This window comes from Helianthus annuus, chromosome 15 (genome assembly GCF_002127325.2).
Source record: "Helianthus annuus cultivar XRQ/B chromosome 15, HanXRQr2.0-SUNRISE, whole genome shotgun sequence".
Taxonomy (NCBI): Eukaryota; Viridiplantae; Streptophyta; class Magnoliopsida; order Asterales; family Asteraceae; genus Helianthus; species Helianthus annuus.
The window spans coordinates 14,288,668-14,310,320 of NC_035447.2; the positions used below are offsets into that span (position 1 = coordinate 14,288,668).

The 21,653-nt window shown below is 36.9% G+C and overlaps 1 protein-coding gene and 1 long non-coding RNA gene across 2 annotated transcripts; both read right to left on the reverse strand.

Moving 5' to 3' along the window:
• Nucleotides 1-475: 475 nt before the first annotated feature.
• LOC110910762 (U3 small nucleolar RNA-associated protein 6 homolog) lies at nucleotides 476-6,154 on the reverse strand. Its single transcript, XM_022155368.2, has 6 exons — nucleotides 5,644-6,154; nucleotides 3,329-3,988; nucleotides 2,354-2,773; nucleotides 1,545-1,717; nucleotides 1,276-1,465; nucleotides 476-702 (listed from the first exon to the last, which is right to left on the reverse strand). Exons 1-6 carry the CDS (start codon nucleotides 6,058-6,060, stop codon nucleotides 622-624), a joined length of 1,941 nt encoding a protein of 646 aa, XP_022011060.1. The 5' UTR covers nucleotides 6,061-6,154; the 3' UTR covers nucleotides 476-621.
• A 2,510-nt stretch (nucleotides 6,155-8,664) lies between these two features.
• LOC118487383 lies at nucleotides 8,665-9,811 on the reverse strand. The gene is made up of 3 exons (XR_004881695.1): nucleotides 9,711-9,811; nucleotides 9,236-9,308; nucleotides 8,665-8,747 (listed from the first exon to the last, which is right to left on the reverse strand). It is a non-coding gene; the product is annotated as an uncharacterized LOC118487383 (long non-coding RNA).
• Between the last annotated feature and the right edge of the window lie 11,842 nt (nucleotides 9,812-21,653).

Below are 21,653 nucleotides of genomic sequence, written 5' to 3' on the forward strand. Positions count from 1 at the left end.
TTATCTAAAAACATCGACCCAAACATACCCATTATCTAAAAACATCGACCAAAACTAACACTTATTTAAAATCATGTAACCCATACACAACCGTGCAGCCTATTTATCTAAACAAAACTGAATTGGTGAATTGCATACAGGTTAAACAAATTTTAAACAGGTACACTAATTATGTGTTGCAAGTGTGTTTAACAGTTCAAAATGAATGTAAGAAAACCGAAGAGCGGTACACAACTTATATACAGGTTAAACAAAACTGATGTACAGATTAAATTGTAAGGGTTTAAAAGGTCTAAATGAATGTAACGAGCCATTTCGCCTTTGTTTGAAACCGTAGGCTAATTCGGGATCCCCAATCGCAAATAAGATACGGTGTTGATTAAGTGTGGATTAAAAAGTAAACCACTTTCAGTGAAAAATTGATGTAGAGTCGAGCCGGGCTCGACTGTGTATACATGTGTTAACATCAACAGTATCATCCAAATGAAACCAAAACTTTGATTATCCTGCTAATAAAACAACTGTTACATTTCTCAAGGACATGCTTACTGCAATGGCAACAAGCATACCTTCCAAAACTGTAAATGATTCACAATTACAAACTTTCGATTCATAATCTCATCATATTAGTAGATTCGCACTGTTTTTAAGTATCTTTCGTGCACGCCAGTGGACAGCAGCAGCGGTTTCCGATGTCCCCATCTACCAACAAAAAAAAACAAATTAAACAACAAAATTACTTGACCATGAAAATTTTACGTTTACCATAGTTATTAAAGGCACTAGGCGCACTCTAGGCGCATAGGCCTCGCCTGGGGCCTAGGCGCAAAGCGCAAAAAAAGCGAGGGCCTGAGAAAAAATAAAGTGCATAATGGAAAATTTTAAAAAATATATTGTGTATTAGAAAAAGAATACTATTCTTCAAATAAAATAAAGAAAGTCTATTATGTAACACTTTATATCATCTAATTAGTACCAAAATATTAGTGTATTAGTGTATAAAATTAGTTTTCCTTGATTAAAAGTAGAAATTTGGCTAGAATCTTGTCGGAATTTAGCCGGAAACTCTCCGGAATCTAGGAATCTTGCCGGAATGTGCGCCTGAACCATCACCTAGAGAGTTAAAGCGCAATTTCCTCGACTTAAAGCGCAACTGCCTCGCCTCGCCTGAAAAATGGGCCTAGTCGCAAGAGGCGATGGCTTTTAACAACTATGACGTTTACTATTTTTTATTTATTGCATGTTTTTATTATCCTAACAAAACTTAAAACATACCTTTGACTCCATAGAATGATAATCTTGCCACAAACTCGCATCCTGGTCATACGTTGAAAGTGCCGCTTCGTATATCTTGCGGACTTCTACAAGATTTACCTTTTTGCCACCAGCAGATGATGCAAGGTTCAATTCTATTTCAATGCAGTTTCTATATAAAGCAAGCCCAGGCCGAGGTAAAGTGAAAAATCTGCACAACTTCATTAATTTAATGACAAATATATTACTCGTATGATGATCGACAGCTAAAAGATTAATTAGAGACATACCGCTTATACATATCTCTTGCACTCTGGATTCCATCTTTTTGTAGAACAAAGTTTACAATTGCGGATGAAAGAGAAAACCCGTCATCACTACCACCGTCTCTGATCAATGAAGTTAGAGAAATATCCACCAGCTTGTCGAAATAATGTTTGTGATTTGAAAAATACTTCAAGCCCTGCAAATTCAAAATAATGCAGTAATCTGTTATATACTCAAAGCTACTGACATTCAAGATTTGTGATAAAATAACATAATTAGTACATAACTAACGAACTGAACAAACACAAACAAGACCTTGCTCGTGTTCGTTTGTTAATGAAATATACGTGTTCACGAACTGTGCCTGAACACTTATCGAACTAGATTTTGTGTCTGTGTTCGTTTGTTATGGAAATGAACGTGTCCGTGTTTGTTTGTTAATTTTAGGTCACGAACGTTCATGAACACAAATAAAAACAAACGAACGCAAACAAGTGTTCATGGACAGAATATATAATACACTGATACTTATTAAGTATTTTTGAAATTTTGAAGTATTAATAAGATATATAAAAAACTAAAAACACTAGTGAACTATCGAACATAAACGAACACATAACAGAACGTTCACGAACATAAATGAACGAGCACAGCATCTGTTCATGTTCGTTCATTTAACTACACGAATATAATTTCTCGTTTGTGTTTGTTCATTTATTAAACGAACGAACATAAACGAACTTCCCGCCGAACGGTTCACAAACGTTCGGTTCGTTTGCAGCCCTAATGATACGGGAAAAAGTTACGAGAATAGTAGAGAACTTCCACATACCATTAGCCATAGGTTCTCAACTTGCGAAACAGAAACTTTCCTCAAAGGATTTTGCAAGAGATCAAACACATACGACAAATCACCTTTGCTTGGTGTTTTAATTCGCTTAATCTCTATTGAAAGTCGTAAAACCCACAAATTTACCGCTTCCGAAAGTTCTCCATTGCAAAGTTTTTCTGCCAAATTTCTAGCATCGTCTAATCTTTCAAGTCGTAACAAAAACGAAACGTGTTGGCAAGCAAGATCTTCAGAGATGCACCCCATGCTTTGAGCCTTGTCAAAGATCGTTAAAACATGTGTAACGGGGTCTATGCTAGAACTTTTATTGTGTCCGTTTTTACCAATTGTGTTCATCATAAACTTGATATATAGATCGAACATTGTAGATGACGGTATGACCTTCAGAGCCTCATCAAAAACCTAAACACATTTTAAGAATAAAAATAAGAAACATGCATCTTGAAGCTTCTAATATAACGAAGATTAAAATGCCATTTTCGTCCCTGAGGTTTGGCCACTTTTGCAACTTTCGTCCAAAGGTTTGTTTTTCCGCGTCTGGATCCAAAAGGTTTGAAATCTTGCCATTTTTATCCAACTCGTTTAATCCATCTATTTGTCTCCGTTAAATGAGGGCCATTTCCGTCTTTTTAGACATTTTTGATTAAATTAAAAAACATGGTAAAAGTAAAGATATAAAGATCCACCTCTATTGACTTTCTCCCCGCCCAAACCCTTTAATCGTCACAAAAAAAATGTCTAAAAAGACGAAAAATACCAGACTTAACGTTAAAAATGGATGGAGTTAGCGAGTTGAATGAAAATGGCAAGATTTCAAACCTTTTGGATTCAGATGCAAAAAAACAAACCTTTAGACGAAAGTTGCAAAAGTAGCTAAACCTCAGGAATGAACATGGCATTTTACTCTACTATAAAATACATACAAAGTATAGAGATTCAGGTTTTGAGTTGGCATACCTGAACCGCGTTGACCAACTGATCAGGCGTAATTTCTAACGTTACATCTTGTGTACTCTTACGCCCAGCTGCTTCAAATTTTGCAAGCCAGTCCCAATATGCTGGTTCTTTCGAAAACTCGTTTTTCATGTCAGCAAGAATCTCGTTTTGCATATTTTCGGAATTCGCCAAATCAGTTGCCTCTAGTATCTCCAAAAACTGCGTTCTCAAGCTGAAACTGGACGGAAGCGCATCCACTGCACATTTGTAAATCGTTTGAAGAATGTTCAATCCTTGCTCCCGAAAAATATCGATCTTCTGTTTCAGTTCGTCGTTTTGTACATCTAACTCTTTGTAATCTTCACTTTCTCCATCAATCGACATGAATAATTCTTTATTTTCATCTCGCCATTGTTTATCTTCGGGGTTTGAACGATCGGGAACCAATGTGCCCACGTCTTCTCCAAGAGCTGCTCTGCGAGCACTTAACTTGTTAAGGTAAGTGAGCTCCATTCGGAGATATTCTACCCATAGAGCTTCGGAATGTGGGCAAGATCGCAAACCGCTTTGCATAAGTGCACGAGCAGCTGCAGCGTTTAAGTTGTGGTCGAACTCCCATGATGCGGCGTATATCCAGACTCCGGGTACTTTTGGATGAAATCTGATCACCTGAGCCAAAACCTGAGAGATACACAAACAATAACGGATGAAAATTTTAGATATATAAACAAACACATACAACCTTGTTTGTATGATTGATTTATTATTAACATACTTCTTAATACTGAACTTGTTTATGTATAGCTTGTATCCATTGATTTTAGTTTTATCGTATTTAGCAAAACGAATACGATGTGTTTCTCCCTTTTGAAGACTAGCAATTATGCTGCTAAATTTTATGGTAATATAATCTGGAATGTAAACTGTCAAATGTCTCAACCCTCAAAATGTTAATTTGTTTAAGGGCGTTTCTGGTTTGGTTACATGGTATATAGGTTGACGTTGACTCATGTGAATGCACATTCTGGTCTTCTTGATCTGAAAATAGTCTTCAAAGGTTTATGATGACTTGTTCCCCCCTTTTAAGGACTGGAACTTGTACAGGTAGTTTATGGAAATTAACTCTAGGCAGTTGCTAATGGTTATGTTTGTAGATTTATACTTTATTTTTTATTTTTTAGTATTGCTGTCCTTTTTTTCTAAATGCTATACACAAGGCATACTAAAGTTAGAATGCTGGTACATAACTCACATGTTGCTGGTTTGGTTTTAGTTTTTCCTTTGTTGGAAGTTGAGGCCGTTCTGAATTTAGATTATATAATTTACTTACTATGGTTTATGGGTAATGAGAAAACTGCCACCTTTAGTTGCAATTAATGTCCCCAAAGAATCAAAAACACTAACTTTGGTTATTCACCTACAACACAACCACAGAATGGGACTACTATTACAAGCATAGTTGTTAATAGCGATGATGGCGAACACTATAGCGAATATCATTGCGTAGCGCTGGATCATCGCTATCTGGTGTTTAGCGCTTAATAGCGACAATTAGAGGTTTTTTTTCTTTTTTTCTTTTTTTGTTTTTTAAATATTAAAAACTGAAATTTTAGGCATTTTAATTAACCAAACAGCTGTAGTCGTCACTAATTGCATCGAAATACCTTAAATTTGTGAATAAAACCCTATTTTTTAAAAAAAAAATCTAATACATTATCGCTAAACATCAAATAACGCTCGTTGTCGCTACGTAGCGTATAGGTAGCTTGTCGCTATCTATCGCCATTCGCTATCAACAACTATGATTACAAGTAACAACAGCACAAAATCAGGTTCAAAGTTTTCAATCTCTAAAGTCTATTATCAATCCATACACCTTCCTATATCGTTTTGAACCAAAGATAAAAAATTTCATCGTGACTAAAATTGTTTTTGTGATCTTGTTTACCACATTATTATGAAAAATTGACTAAAAGTGTTTCCAACTGAATCCGACCTGACCTGACCCGTTTCGACCCACACTGATAATTGACTTTTTTAAACCCAACCCCGTATTGACCCGTTACCTAACCACCCTCAGCGCACCCATTTTGAACCCCTACAACTAAATTCTTCATAGAATTGGTATGTGAACTGTTTTATAGATATCTTTTCAAAGAGAATGTTCTGCACAACTTATGATTAATATGCACCAATTTTTTGAGGATAATATCACGCAGAATTTTGGGCAAAATAGATATTGCACAACTATAGTTCCAGCAAAATTAAACACAAACACAAACCAAAACAATTAAAACAAATTAAACATCTACAATAACAAATTCAAAACAACATACCTTCTTCATATGTCCATTCCTCCTCTGCCTACAAAACTCCAAATACTGAAACCACAGCTCAATATCACCTTTAAACCTATTAGTAGCCAACCGATAAATCTCAACAATCCTCGATACTCCAGAAAAATCCGAATAACTCTGCTTCATCTTCGAATCTTTTCCCTTTTCACTCTTCTTCTTCAACTCACGCATAACCGCTTTCTTACGAAGTACTCGTAGAGCATCAACAGACTTCTCGTAGTCGATGTAGGCTATGTAATCCTGCTTCAGAGGACTCGGACGTTTAAGCCGGTACTCGAACTTCCGGCGTTGTTTTACGATCTCGGCGATTTCACGACGGGAGAAGAGGCCGCGCCGCTCGAGGTCGTCGAGCTCGTTGACCATGCGCTCGAGCTTGTATTGTACTACGTCAGCCATTGTTACGGTGCCGGAGGAGAGGAGTCAGCGGCGGTGAGTGGCGGCGGTGGTTAGGGTTTCTACGACGGCCGTTTTTGTTTGTTGAATACGTTCCCCCCCTTTTCGTTTTACTTATATTTTTTGACTGATTCATACTTAGTCCCTGAACTTTTTATTCTACTAATTTGGACACAACTTTTAGTTGGCCACTAGGGCTGCAAACGAGCCAAACGTTTGACGGACAATTCGTGAACCGTTCGGCAGGAAGTTCATTTGTGTTCGTTCGTTTATTAAACAAACGAAGATGAACAATAAATTTTTTTTGTTTAGTTAAATGAACAAACATGAACAGATGGTGGTTTGCAGCGCCACATTAATTTGGACACAAGGTTCAGGAACGCATTTTAATAAAATTATATGTGTGAACATTAACGTTGGTAATTATTTTACAAGCTTCTAGAATATTAACGTTGGTAATCATGTGTCAAAAACTTGATTTTTGGATGAGATAGTTATTTTACAAGATTATAGAATCTTAACCTTCGTAAGTTTTACGAGCATTATTTTAACTAGACAATTTTTTTTATAACATCAAACTCAATTAATAGTGTTCATCGGGTCAGTTATTTGGGTTGATTGAATTTGAAACTTTTGAAACCAAGTTCAGATTCGAACTACTATGAATTCAATTTTTGAAAAGCCAAATTGAATTCCATTTAGTTAAGTGCCTTTTATAACTTGATTATATTCACTTTAGTCGTCTCGTGTAAACGTAATTTGGTGCAAACAATGACGACACCTCATCCCAACGCGTCTTTTTACATGTTATCTCGAAAAGTTCGACACCAATTGGTGAGTGTACCAACTCCTTGGTTTACAATAAAAAAGTTTGCCTTTTAATTGTTAAAACAAATACAAATATGAGAAAAAGTTTAAAAAGTGTGTAAGGTTGAGTTATTGAAGGCTAATTAAAATAAGTAACAACCAATTACAAAGGATTAATTGAAATAAGTACCAAAAAGTTACAAACGTTCATCAGTGAGAGACTTCTTTTTATGGTTTAGGGTATCTCTCACTAATCCGTTGATAATTTACTAGTAATTTTACTATTTTAGATTTGTGTGTCGTTTATAGCTATTAGTTATAATATGTTTTCTAGCTATGTTAATGTTAATCTCGTGTTCCTTTTTAATCGCTTGAATTATAATGTGTAAGGTTGAGTCAGAGCATTCACATCCAAAGAACTAAATTGTGAGTGTGGGGTTTTTTAAATATAAAGAGTACTAGTCTAAGTTCCCGTGTGTTACACGGGTGGCTAAACAGGAAAACTAAGTCCTTTAAAACTGTAAAGTAAAAATTGTAATATTATATACGTTGAATTATTAACGAAAATGTCCAACACTATGTCCAACACTACATGTAACCCTGTCCTGCTGCTGTTGTTTGAAACAAAACAGGCATATTTGCATAAGCGAAAACATGAACCTACAAATTTGTTAAACATTACAAATTTGTCTAACCTACAGATTTGCATATCCGCTTTTTTCTAATGATGTGTTTGATGGAGCTTTAATGGATGGGCAATTACTTAGTAATGGAGAGATGAGGAAATGGTAGCTACTTTTCAAACTTGAGTGGACATCATTTGTTGTTGTGCATCTAGTAAAACAAAAAAAAAATTAACAATTATATATGATGAAATGAACGAAAGTCTACTGGTGTAATTACCAACTAAGTTAAATTGCTACCCCGCAATTACCAAATTTAGAAGGAATTATATCTTTCTTGCATTCCTGGCTCATTAACATATGACCAATGTTTTAAAAACCGGTTTTTAGATCAAACCGGATTAGGCTAAAAAATGGTTCAACCGGTTGAACCAGGTTGTACCGAGCGGTTCAACCGGGTTGACTAGCTAACTCTATAATTTCATAAATTACAACATCAACTCAAAAGTTAATCCAAAAATGAATGATTACGTATTAAAAGATGATCCAAAAGTAAATCCATAATAAAAATAATCCAAAAGATAATCGAAAATTATTCAATTTTCCAACAAGCTCTTTTAAATGAAAGTGTACGATATATTTAAGTCATTTGAGTGTTGAATACATCAACTATTTTCGTTTCATATAATATTAAATAAGAACTTTTAGTTATGAATAATCATAATATATAAAAATTACATAAGGATAAGTAACATATATATTGAAAATAAGTATCAACTCAAACTAAAATAACCCTGTGCCGGTACCGGTATTACGTTTCAAACCGGTATACCGGATTTTACCGCCGGTACAAACCTTATGCCGTCTCACTTATTTACCGGGGTGTTTCGTACCGGATTTACATCTGGAAACGGTAATACCGGTATAACCGGCCGGTATTTGCCGGTTTTTAAAACATTGCATATGACTAACTTGGTTCTGACCAAATTTAAGAAAGGAGCAATTTTTTCCACAGGATTACCCAGCCTAAACCATTTTGACCCACATTATCAATCGTTAGTTCTGACCAATATTCAATTCGGTTCTGACCTGTACCCAACTCACTTGATTCGCCCAATTTTTTTCACCCTCTACTATGTATAATTTAGGGCTTTTGACAGGTTATAGGGGCAGCATAAGTGCATTCACAAATAATAGCAACCTCCTAAAATACTTAAATTTCCGTTCTTCCCCTTCAATCAAAAGATGAAGTGACAACCCCTGCAAAAAATTAATCAATTATATCAGCGGATTAATATATACGACTCAATCTACCAAAGTAAACCATTAGAAAGCTAAATTTCTCAATTCTCAACATTAAAAAGCTAAATTTATGATCTCCTTCTCCTTCAATCAAGAGTATTATCTTAAGTCCACTCTAGAGGTATGATACACTTAATTAAATTCAGCAAAATCTAATATGGAACAGAAATATATTTGGTCTTTTTCAACATTTTGTTCAGTTGCACTTGCACATCATAGCTCGAAGAATTCTTGACCATGATATAGAGAAACCGTAAGCACCCACACCAACAGATTATGTGATCTCAATATCTTTCTGTAACAGTCGATTAATCAGATTCAAATACTTCAACAGAACTGAAAGTAATATAAAAAATAAAAAGTAAAAAATAGAAGTGTGTCAACAACTGGGCCAGGGTCACCAACCCGGTCTTTGTTATATGTAATGGGTAGTATTTTTCACATACCGTCGGACGTCGCCAAGAGCATCTCTTACTTCGATAAAGTCTTGTTTCAGGTCATCCAAAGGCATTGTTCTAACTGCATTGACACCATTTTAGGTGCCACCCGTAGACACCATTTTACCGTTTTAGGGATTTTAATCTACCAAACAACTGTATTATTCACTAATTGCATTAAAAGCCCTTAAATTTGTGAATAAAACCTAATTTAAAAAAAAAATCATGCGTTATCGCTAAACATCAAATAGCGCTCGCAATCGCTACGTAGCGTTTGGTTGAGCTTGTCGCTATTTACCAATATAATGTGTACACAGAAAGTGGGATCAAGAATCTTATGAGTTCGGACTATTAACAATATAATAATTATTACAGTTTTTCAGTTTCCCCCGCTTCTTCACATCAACACGATTAACAGAAATCTCAATAGCTCACTTTCAAAACCGTGTATAACTAAAAGATTACACCAGTTTGTGATAGTTACCTGCGGAGGTGGTAAAAATAGAATTTTTACCGGCTCTAAACGCGTTTGACCCATTCCCTTTGTACGCCGAATTTGGTTTCTTTAGTGGTCTCCATATGACCACATTCCATCACGATCTTCATCCTAGGCATTAGGCTATTAGGAATTTAAAAAACACAGACTAAAAAAAATGTTTTTGAACAAATATTTTAATCTATGAAGATAAGAAAGTGAAATAAGGCAACTTATCTTCAAGATCTTGCATGTAAAATACTATCACAACAAATATGAGAACTTTCGTCAACGGAGTTTGAAGAATTACTTGTCAGTTTTCTTTAATTTTAATAAACAGTTTTGGAGAAAAGTATAGTAAAAATGTAAGATTTAAGATTTTAATAAACAGTTTTGAAAAAATACAGGTCGTTTTGCCACCTTGCCTCGTTTTAAGGCCGTTTTGACCCAAGCCTGTTTGACTTTAACCCTAAGTCCATAACCTATTTTTGAGATGTTACCCAACCTGGCCCATCCGTTTTGCCACCTCTAGGTCAAATCTATTATGAAAACATATATAGAGATGAGAAGGATTCTATCTTGCAGTTGTGTACCTGCAATCATTCTTCAACAATGTCTTTGGCATTCGAGGCATCACACATACCACAAAGCAAATCCAATGAACGTCTCCGAATCCTCCGTTTTTTTTAATAAAAGATTATCAACAAATGTAAAACATTCAATATGATTAGTGATTATATGTGATCGATGTCGTGATCTTTTAATGAGGTCATAATTTATGCTTAATGTCTTTTTAATATCTGATGAACATCTGTAACCAATAACATTCTAGGCATATTCTCCTGCACAATCCATTTTCACCAAGCATTACCATCAAATAGCAAAAAAAAAAACAAAAAAAAACAAAAAAAAAACAAAAACTAATCTAGACTGCTTCATAACTTACCAAACCCAAATACTATATATTCGGCTCACGAACAGCTATAAAATTCTGTAACACCCCAAAAACATAAACCCGTATATTATGAAGTTCAAAGAATTAATAAACAAGAAATTACCAATTAAGAACTTAACCTAGTCAAATTCTAGTCTTGAAATAACTCATATTATTGTTAAAATACTTGAAGCTAGAGAAAATGGTAGTCAAGGGACTAAACTTGTCAAAAATGAAACTTGTGTTACTAATAGTAACAAAATCAAAACCATACACCCCAATTGGGGGTCCTGGTCGATCAAAGAACAAGCAGGGGCGACATCCCCCATTTTCCAAACCCTAACTTCAAGTAAATCTCTAAATTGAAGCCTCAAATCAGCCCTAAATCAAGTCTTGAACACGAATTAGTGATCCTCATCGCAAGAGGATTAAGAGGTATGTAAAAATTGATGAGAATTCTCTATTTGAAATCCTCATGAAATCTAGCAAATCTGAAATTTTGTTGATGCATGATAGTAATTAGCTAGATTAAAGAAGATATAGTGTCTAGGATTAAAACCTAGACAACTAAATGTGAAATCATGCCCTAATTCAGGAAAATTTCATGAATCCATAGATGTTAAGTTATGGGTTTTGTATGTTGATGATGAATATTGGGATTTCGAGTGTAATCCTAGTATAAAGTCCATTATAAGAAGTAATTCCAGTGATATTGATGCTAAATGTATGCAAAATTTCTATTATAGTGATGTTTGATGGCAAATCATAAAGTCATGAACTTGTTTATGAAGATGGGAAAATTCGACCCGCTAGGTGTTTGTAGAAATGCCTAAGTGGGAAATTAAATGTGAATTTTGAATAAAAACGCAGATTAGATAATGGTCCATGATTATGTGATTATGGTCATAAAAAGGAGTTCTAAACATGTTATGAAAACTGAATTTCTAGGCAAGGAGTCCGGTTCATCTAGCGGACAAGCCGGAGGGAGTTCACGAGGAAAAGACGCGCTCTAAAAGGTATGAAATTTTATTGTTTCATCACATTATAAGTATTATTAGCTTTATGCGTTGCTTGAAAGAAAGGAAAGCATGAGTATCAAGAATTTCCATTATATCATGAAATCGGCTATTGCCTTAAAACAAGTTATAAGCATGAAAATTGAGCATCCGTAAGGTGTATAATTTCAGCACCTAAACGGGTCAAACAAGTTCTGGAAATAAACACGAAGCATGACTTAATGTATTGTGCGAATATCATTTGAAGCATAGACCGTGTAGTGAATACCATAGATAAACTCTTAAACCTTGTTCTTATTATAGATGCTACGTTTTGGTTAGAATGCATGCTTGTAGTACGAAAGATTAAATAGAAATCTTGTAATTTAGAGTGAATGTTAACTCCCGTTACATGCCCAATTAAGTTGTAATTGAGTAATGTGATGATCGAAATACAAACATGAAAAACTAGTCCAGTCGTCTATTAATTTATGTGAAACTATGTTGTCTTGTAACATAAAGAATCAGCAAGAATCCTGCATATTTAACAAGGGAGTTATGTGCAGAGTCCACCGTAAATTACGGTGGTACCGTAATTTACGGTGACCTGCAACTTTGTTACGGTGGATCTCTACTGTGTTACGGTAGACCCCCAAATGTTCAGGAGCCACCGTAAATTACGGTGGCACCGTAAATTACGGTGAAGCCCTGTTTGATGAACTTTATTTCTCGTTTTGAATAAGTTTTCGAATCTAATCCAATTTCGTGACTTCCATGGTAAATACTACTAATGCTTGTTAAACATGATAGCTTTCAGGTACCAAGTGAAGGATGAAGATCAAGCTAGTTGACTCGAACCGAACACTCTAGCAAACGCTTCCGCATATAACCTTTTGTTTTAAAAAAAAAAACATGTAAACAATTGTAGTTAATGTCTTGGTCTTGATTTTGTAAAGATTGTACAAGTTGTGGTGCTTAGATGGATTAAAATGATGAAAGTTTTTGTTATGTCAATATTTAGACATCTAATGCTAGGTTTTTATGTATATAAATCTGGTTTTATAAGCTGGGTGTTACAAGTTGGTAATCAGAGCTTAAGGTTGCCAATAAGTGTTCGGTTCAAGCTTGATCAACATCCGGTAAGAGTTATTGCTTAAGTAAAATTTAGAAGTATAGAAATAATTCACGAACAAATATACATGGAAAAGAGTGTGTAAGCACACTCAAACACGAGAAAAGCATGAAACAAGAATAATAAAATCAAGAGTGTGTAAGCACACTCAAACACGAGAAAAGCATGAGACAAGAATGATTGAGTCAAGTTACGAACTTGATCAAATCAAAACAAGTAAAACATGTATTACAAATGAGATGTTTAACAATATATGTAAACATTTCAGTATCAAAGATGGCAAGCGGAGGTGACGGAGATGCGGTGCCAAGAGTCACCGAACAGATGAGAAATGTGATTGCCGAAGAAGTTGGAAAGGCGATCGAAAACAGCTTGTCGAACTTCATTGATAAAATCCAAAATACGGTTTTATTAGTGGTAGAAGAAAGAATCAAGAAGCTAGAAGATAATTCAAATCTAGCAAAGGAAAAATCCGGGGAACGAAAACCTTGTTCATACAAGGAATTCATAGCTTGTAAACCGCCTATCTATAATGGGGAAGTTGATCCAATCGTGTGTCAACAATGGATAGGCGATATCGAGGGAGTGTTCGAGAGAACACATTGTGATGAAAATGACTACGTAGCTTATGGTACGGGTCAGTTAAGAGGTCAAGCGAAGGATTGGTGGGATAATAAGAAGAAAGAGATTGGAAACGAAGCGGCTAAGGCCATGACGTGGGAGGAGTTTAAGACGCCGTTTCTTAAACACCATAGCCCCAAAGCGGTTATAAACAAGATCAAGGAAGAGTTCATGCAACTCAGACACAAGGGTGAATCCATAGACAAGATCACGGGGGTGTTTATGGACAAAATGAAGTTCTGTGACGATTTGATCACGAACGAAGAACAAAAAGTCTATTACTACCATAACATGCTGAGCGCTGAATATAGGGAGTTCATAACCCCTTCAAAGTATGAGACCCTTACCGAGATTGTCAATGCTGCTCGGGAAAGGGAGATTGAGTTGAAGAAGAGTATAGAGCGGGGTGAACGAAGGGCACAGGATATAAATCCAAGCCCTACCAAGAAAGCAAGAACGAATGAAACGTCAAAGAAATCAGACGCAAAGAGCGGTACGCCAAGTTGCAAAATCTGCGGCAAGAATCACAAAGGTGAATGTCGCTTCAAGGATAAGCCATGTCCTATATGTCGAAAAACGGGACATATGGCTATATCATGCCCAGAAAAAGTGACCGTTTGTTATAACTGTTACCGAACGGGTCACAAAAGATCAGAGTGCCCAGAATTGGCGGGGAAGAAAGAAGGGCAAGACTCAAAAGGTGAAGCCGCAAAAGGCAAAGCAAGATCCTTTCAATTGACCGCTGCTGAAGCAAAGGTCGAACCTGACGTGGTCTCAGGTATATTCACTATAAATTCAATTCCCGCACGTGTGTTATTTGATACTGGTGCGAATAAATCCTTTGTTTCATATGGGTTTATTCGACACCCCTCATTTGTTCTAACAAAATTGCCTATGCCTTTAGAGGTAGAGATAGGTAATAATAAAAGCTTTATTGTCTGTGATGTATGTAAAAACTGCACGATCAATATTGATGACGAGGAATATGCAATAGACTTGATCCCGATGTCGATGGGAGAATTCCAAGTGGTAGTGGGAATGGATTGGCTATCCCGTTACCACGCAAAAGTGGTTTGTTTCCGAAAGGAAATAAAACTAACTTCTCCTAGCGGAAAGCAAGTTACAATATATGGAGAAAAGGGAGGTAACCCGGTGATATGCTCAATGCTAGAAGCTCGCAAACTCATGAAACATGGATGCAAGGCCTTTATGGTATATGCGAGCGAAACGGAAAAGGAACTCCTCAAAATTGGGGATGTACCAGTCGTGCGAGATTATGAAGACGTGTTTCCGGAAGAACTACCGGGGATACCGCCAGAACGGGAGGTAGAGTTCGGAATCGAGTTGATTCCGGGCGCGAAACCCGTGGCCAAGGCGCCATACCGACTTGCACCGTCGGAATTACAAGAATTGATGTCTCAAATTCAGGAATTTCTTGACAAGGGATTTATCCGACCGAGTGTGTCTCTGTGGGGCGCACCGGTCTTATTCGTGAAAAAGAAAGATGGCAGTATGCGCATGTGTATCGATTACCGGGAGTTAAACAAACTCACGGTGAAGAATCGATACCCACTTCCTAGAATTGACGATTTATTCGACCAACTGCAAGGAGCAAGTTGGTTTTCCAAAATTGATCTCCGATCCGGTTATCACCAATTGAAAGTCAAGGAGGAGGACGTGCCCAAAACGGCTTTCCGTACGAGGTACGGGCATTATGAATTCCTCGTAATGCCTTTCGGATTGACCAATGCGCCCGCGGCTTTCATGGACCTCATGAACCGGGTTTGCAAACCCATGCTAGATAAGTCGGTAATTGTATTTATCGACGACATTCTGGTATATTCAAAGAGTGAAGCCGAGCACGTGTGTCATTTGCGGGAAATATTAGACACACTTAGAAGAGAGAAGCTGTATGCAAAATTCACGAAGTGTGCTTTCTGGTTACGGGAAGTACAGTTTCTTGGGCATCTTATTAGTGCTGATGGAGTACTAGTAGATCCGTCAAAGATAGAAGCTGTGACAAAATGGAGCCCTCCAAGAAATCCCTCGGAAATCCGAAGCTTTTTAGGGCTTGCGGGATATTATCGGAGATTCATACAGGATTTCTCCAAAATTGCCTTACCCTTGACCAAATTAACTCGTAAGGAGGAAAAGTTTGTGTGGGGCATTAAGCAAGAGGAAGCTTTCCAAACACTCAAGGAAAAGTTGACCCACGCTCCGGTACTGACCTTACCGGAAGGGACTGAAGACATGGTGGTTTACTCGGACGCTTCTCAATTGGGGCTCGGATGCGTGTTAATGCAACGAGGCAAGGTTATCGCCTACGCCTCGAGACAATTGAAGATTCATGAAAATAAATATCCGGTTCACGACTTAGAATTGGCGGCGGTGGTGTTTGCCTTAAAGATATGGAGACATTACTTGTATGGAGTAAAGTTTACAATCTTTACCGACCATAAAAGCTTGAAATATTTCTTCGACCAGAAGGAACTAAACATGCGGCAAAGGCGGTGGTTAGAAACCGTCAAGGACTATGACTGCGAAATACATTACCACCCCGGTAAGGCCAATGTAGTTGCCGATGCGCTGAGTCGCAAAACAGATTATGCCCCGATACGGGTACGATCAATGCAACTGGTTGTGACTTCAAGTTTACTAGAACGAATTCGAGAAGCACAAGATGAAGCTGTAAAGGCGGAAAACTGGAAAAAGGAAAGAATTATTGGTCAAGTTAAAGACCTTGAAGTGGGCAGTCATGGCCTAAGAACTCGTTTTAATAGAATCTGGGTTCCCAACACATGTGGTGTTAAGAAGCTTCTCCTTGATGAAGCTCATAAATCCCGTTATTCCATTCACCCGGGGGCGACCAAAATGTATCATGACTTGAAGCAAAACTATTGGTGGCCCGGAATGAAGCGAGACACTGTGAAATACGTGGAAAAATGCTTGACATGCCTACAAGTCAAGGCGGAACACCAAAAGCCGTATGGTAAACTCCAACCGTTAGAAATTCCGGTTTGGAAATGGGAGCAAATCACGATGGACCTATTGACTAAACTACCTAAAACAAGTCGTGGTTTTGACGCTATTTGGGTGGTCGTGGATAGGTTAACTAAAAGCGCCCACTTTATTCCGATTCGTGAAACCTATACATCTGAGAAAATGTCGGAGGTATACACCAATGAAATCATAGCAAGGCATGGGGTACCGATATCCATTGTATCAGACAGGGATACTCGGTTTACCTCGAAATTCTGGCGTGAATTCCAAGAACAGATGGGAACCAAATTGTTCCTTAGCACTGCTTATCATCCACAAACGGATGGGCAGAGCGAAAGAACAATACAAACATTGGGTGATATGCTACGGGCTTGCATTATTGACTTTGGGGGTAGTTGGGATGTCCATTTACCCTTGGTCGAATTCGCATATAATAATAGCTATCACGCGAGCATTAAAATGGCCCCGTATGAGCTATTATATGGCAGAAAGTGTCGGACTCCGGTATGTTGGGGAGAGGTGGGCCCGCGAGGGCTAGCACCAACTGATGTAATCCGAGCTACAAATGCAAAAATTGATATAGTTCGGACACATTTGAAAGCGGCTCAAGACCGACAAAAAGCATACGCAGACAAAAGAAATAGGCCAATCGAGTTTCAGGTTGGCGATATGGTCATGCTAAAGGTTTCCCCATGGAAGGGTATTATCAGATTCAGAAAAAGGGGGAAGTTAAGCCCGAGATTCATTGGGCCATTTAGAATCATTGAACGAGTTGGTAAGGTAGCTTATCGACTTGAATTACCCGAAGAGTTGAGTGGGATTCATAACACATTTCACGTATCACATCTCCGGAAATGTTTGGCCGACGAGACCGCTCATGTCCACTACGATGACATCGAAGTGGATGACAGTCTCAATTATGCAGTAAAACCGATTGCGATTTTGGATCGTAAAGAGAAAAATTTGAGGAACAAAGTGATATGTCAAGTCAAGGTCAAATGGGACCACAGAAAAGGGTCAGACACTACTTGGGAACCCGAAGAGGAGATGCGACGTCTCTACCCTACATTATTTGGTACGTAATTCGGTTTCGGGGACGAAACCCTTTTAAGGGGGGTGGACTTGTAACACCCCAAAAACATAAACCCGTATATTATGAAGTTCAAAGAATTAATAAACAAGAAATTACCAACTAAGAACTTAACCTAGTCAAATTCTAGTCTTGAAATAACTCATATTATGGTTAAAATACTTGAAGCTAGAGAAAATGGTAGTCAAGGGACTAAACTTGTCAAAAATGAAACTTGTGTTACTAATAGTAACAAAATCAAAACCATACACCCCAATTGGGGGTCCTGGTCGATCAAAGAACAAGCAGGGGCGACATCCCCCATTTTCCAAACCCTAACTTCAAGTAAATCTCTAAATTGAAGCCTCAAATCAGCCCTAAATCAAGTCTTGAACACGAATTAGTGATCCTCATCGCAAGAGGATTAAGAGGTATGTAAAAATTGATGAGAATTCTCTATTTGAAATCCTCATGAAATCTAGCAAATCTGAAATTTTGTTGATGCATGATAGTAATTAGCTAGATTAAAGATGATATAGTGTCTAGGATTAAAACCTAGACAACTAAATGTGAAATCATGCCCTAATTCAGGAAAATTCCATGAATCCATAGATGTTAAGTTATGGGTTTTGTATGTTGATGATGAATATTGGGATTTCGAGTGTAATCCTAGTATAAAGTCCATTATAAGAAGTAATTCCAGTGATATTGATGCTAAATGTATGCAAAATTTCTATTATAGTGATGTTTGATGGCAAATCATAAAGTCATGAACTTGTTTATGAAGATGGGAAAATTCGACCCGCTAGGTGTTTGTAGAAATGCCTAAGTGGGAAATTAAATGTGAATTTTGAATAAAAACGCAGATTAGATAATGGTCCATGATTATGTGATTATGGTCATAAAAAGGAGTTCTAAACATGTTATGAAAACTGAATTTCTAGGCAAGGAGTCCGGTTCATCTAGCGGACAAGCCGGAGGGAGTTCACGAGGAAAAGACGCGCTCTAAAAGGTATGAAATTTTATTGTTTCATCACATTATAAGTATTATTAGCTTTATGCGTTGCTTGAAAGAAAGGAAAGCATGAGTATCAAGAATTTCCATTATATCATGAAATCGGCTATTGCCTTAAAACAAGTTATAAGCATGAAAATTGAGCATCCGTAAGGTGTATAATTTCAGCACCTAAACGGGTCAAACAAGTTCTGGAAATAAACACGAAGCATGACTTAATGTATTGTGCGAATATCATTTGAAGCATAGACCGTGTAGTGAATACCATAGATAAACTCTTAAACCTTGTTCTTATTATAGATGCTACGTTTTGGTTAGAATGCATGCTTGTAGTACGAAAGATTAAATAGAAATCTTGTAATTTAGAGTGAATGTTAACTCCCGTTACATGCCCAATTAAGTTGTAATTGAGTAATGTGATGATCGAAATACAAACATGAAAAACTAGTCCAGTCGTCTATTAATTTATGTGAAACTATGTTGTCTTGTAACATAAAGAATCAGCAAGAATCCTGCATATTTAACAAGGGAGTTATGTGCAGAGTCCACCGTAAATTACGGTGGTACCGTAATTTACGGTGACCTGCAACTTTGTTACGGTGGATCTCTACTGTGTTACGGTAGACCCCCAAATGTTCAGGAGCCACCGTAAATTACGGTGGCACCGTAAATTACGGTGAAGCCCTGTTTGATGAACTTTATTTCTCGTTTTGAATAAGTTTTCGAATCTAATCCAATTTCGTGACTTCCATGGTAAATACTACTAATGCTTGTTAAACATGATAGCTTTCAGGTACCAAGTGAAGGATGAAGATCAAGCTAGTTGACTCGAACCGAACACTCTAGCAAACGCTTCCGCATATAACCTTTTGTTTTAAAAAAAAAACCATGTAAACAATTGTAGTTAATGTCTTGGTCTTGATTTTGTAAAGATTGTACAAGTTGTGGTGCTTAGATGGATTAAAATGATGAAAGTTTTTGTTATGTCAATATTTAGACATCTAATGCAAGGTTTTTATGTATATAAATCTGGTTTTATAAGCTGGGTGTTACAAATTCCCAAGCAATGCCAAATATTGAGACATGAGATGGTAGAGATGTATTGCTGAACGATGCAAGACAGGAGGCCCTGCTCAAAATAATAAACCCATGTTATCATGCAGTGTATCCTGCACAGAATATGTGGATCAGCTAAATAATCCTTCGACATAATTAGCAATTCATGTTTCCAAACCATACATATAGTAGTAGTTTACCATATGTATAACAGTTCTGAACTTAATTCCCGGAAACGTCTACTGGTATTAATTGGCACCAGTAGCAAGATTCTTCATTTAATTGGCACCAGTAGCAAGATTCTTCATGTTAGCAAGCCCGGGTAGGTGCAAAGGCATGTTGGTTTTCAAACTTAGTCAGTTTAATAAATGAAAGGCCCAAGGCTCCCATTGTTTCTGCAATAATTTGCTAAACTTTGACAAAAACATCGGTATGCTTGGATGAATGATTAAGCTGCTTCTCCAAAGTAAGCAGCCTCTCCTTATTTTGAAGAATGTGGGAATCCTGCTCATAAATTCAATCATTAATGTTACTCATCAAGAATCATTCATAACCTTAGAAAATCCCACCTAATTGTTGCATCTTGTATGCAATAAAATTAGACTTTGGTTGGCTTTCGGCCCATTTGAAACACACGCACTGAATGAAAAAAAAAACTGATCTTGTTCAATTAATTAGCATCAAACCTAAAAATCAAATAAAGATACAACCAAAATAAATATTGATAGAATTATAAATACCAGAACCATAAGTATTAAAACAAAAAGTGAAACACACACCGAATGGATACAACCAAACTCATAAATACCAGAGCCATAAACATCATAACAAAATAAGGTGTAATTATTCATTTTAGAGATGGAATCATACCTTTGCTTGAATGGCGGTTGAAGCATTTAGACGGACAAACTTGAGGGTTTAGAAGTCATAAAAAATAAACGCATCTTCCTCTTCCTTCCAAAGCCAAACCCGCAAAAAAAAAGTAAAGAAAAAAATGAAAAATAAATAAAGTATAAAAGATACATATAAATTCATCGGGGAGAACAGGGAAGAATTCCCGACGACACCGAAGAGAGAGCGGGGGGCGGCGTTCCCCATCGGAGTCACCCGCCACATCACCTCCTCGAGGTGGTTCCCAAAACCACACCCACCGGTCTTAGGTTTTCAACCGCAAGCTAGAGGTCTGAATCTAAGTGCGGACAACAGATTTGACTGATTTGAGGATTCTTAGATCCAAGTTAGGTTTAGTTAAGTTAGTCACTTTCTCAATCAACCCTAGCACAACCACCACAAACAATACTCATCGTCATCAACCACCATAGATTTGAAAAGTAATCACAAAGTGCAAGAACTAAAAAGATGCAATACCTAAAATCCGTAAGAGCCTTTCACACGGTAATCACAAACTGCAAGAGCTAAAAAGATTCAGTATTAAAAGACTATACCATTTGTAGGAATAATCGCAACTTGCAAGAACTAAAAAAAATGCAATACCTAAAATCCTTAATAGCCTTCCATACATAATCCACATCCGCATCCTCTTCAACCACCAATTTCACCGGACGACCCCTCCTCCACAAAGTAAAAATAACAATCGGTATTACAAATTCAATATTAAATAATCAGATTCAAGATTAATTAGTGTATCAAATCAACAAAAGACTGATGAATACATCTGAAAATGAAATACCCATATGATAAAACTTACAAAAATTAGTGTATCAAATCAAAACCACAAATAAAATAAATAGTAAAAAACTATAATCTAACCTTGATTGCGACCACAAAAGGCAGGGGGCAAGCAAAGCCCTAATCGTTCATAGACATGAATGATTACAATTAAGACAACAAAATAGGATAAATAGAAGAAAAGGCTGAAACCCTAGATGTTTAATCGAAGTGTTAGTGATATAACCTTGATTTGGAAGCTTGATATGAAGATCGTTGAAGGAGAAAGATAAACCACGAATAATGAAACAATGTTTAGAAAGAGTAATCAATTTGCTTTAATTGATTGAGAGAATTGATTAGGTTACCAAATTGAAGAAGCGTAGGTAGGAAGAAGGAGAATGGCGCCTAAAATCCTATTTCTCTGGCCAAAGAGAGCTGCCACATCATGGTCAAATAGTC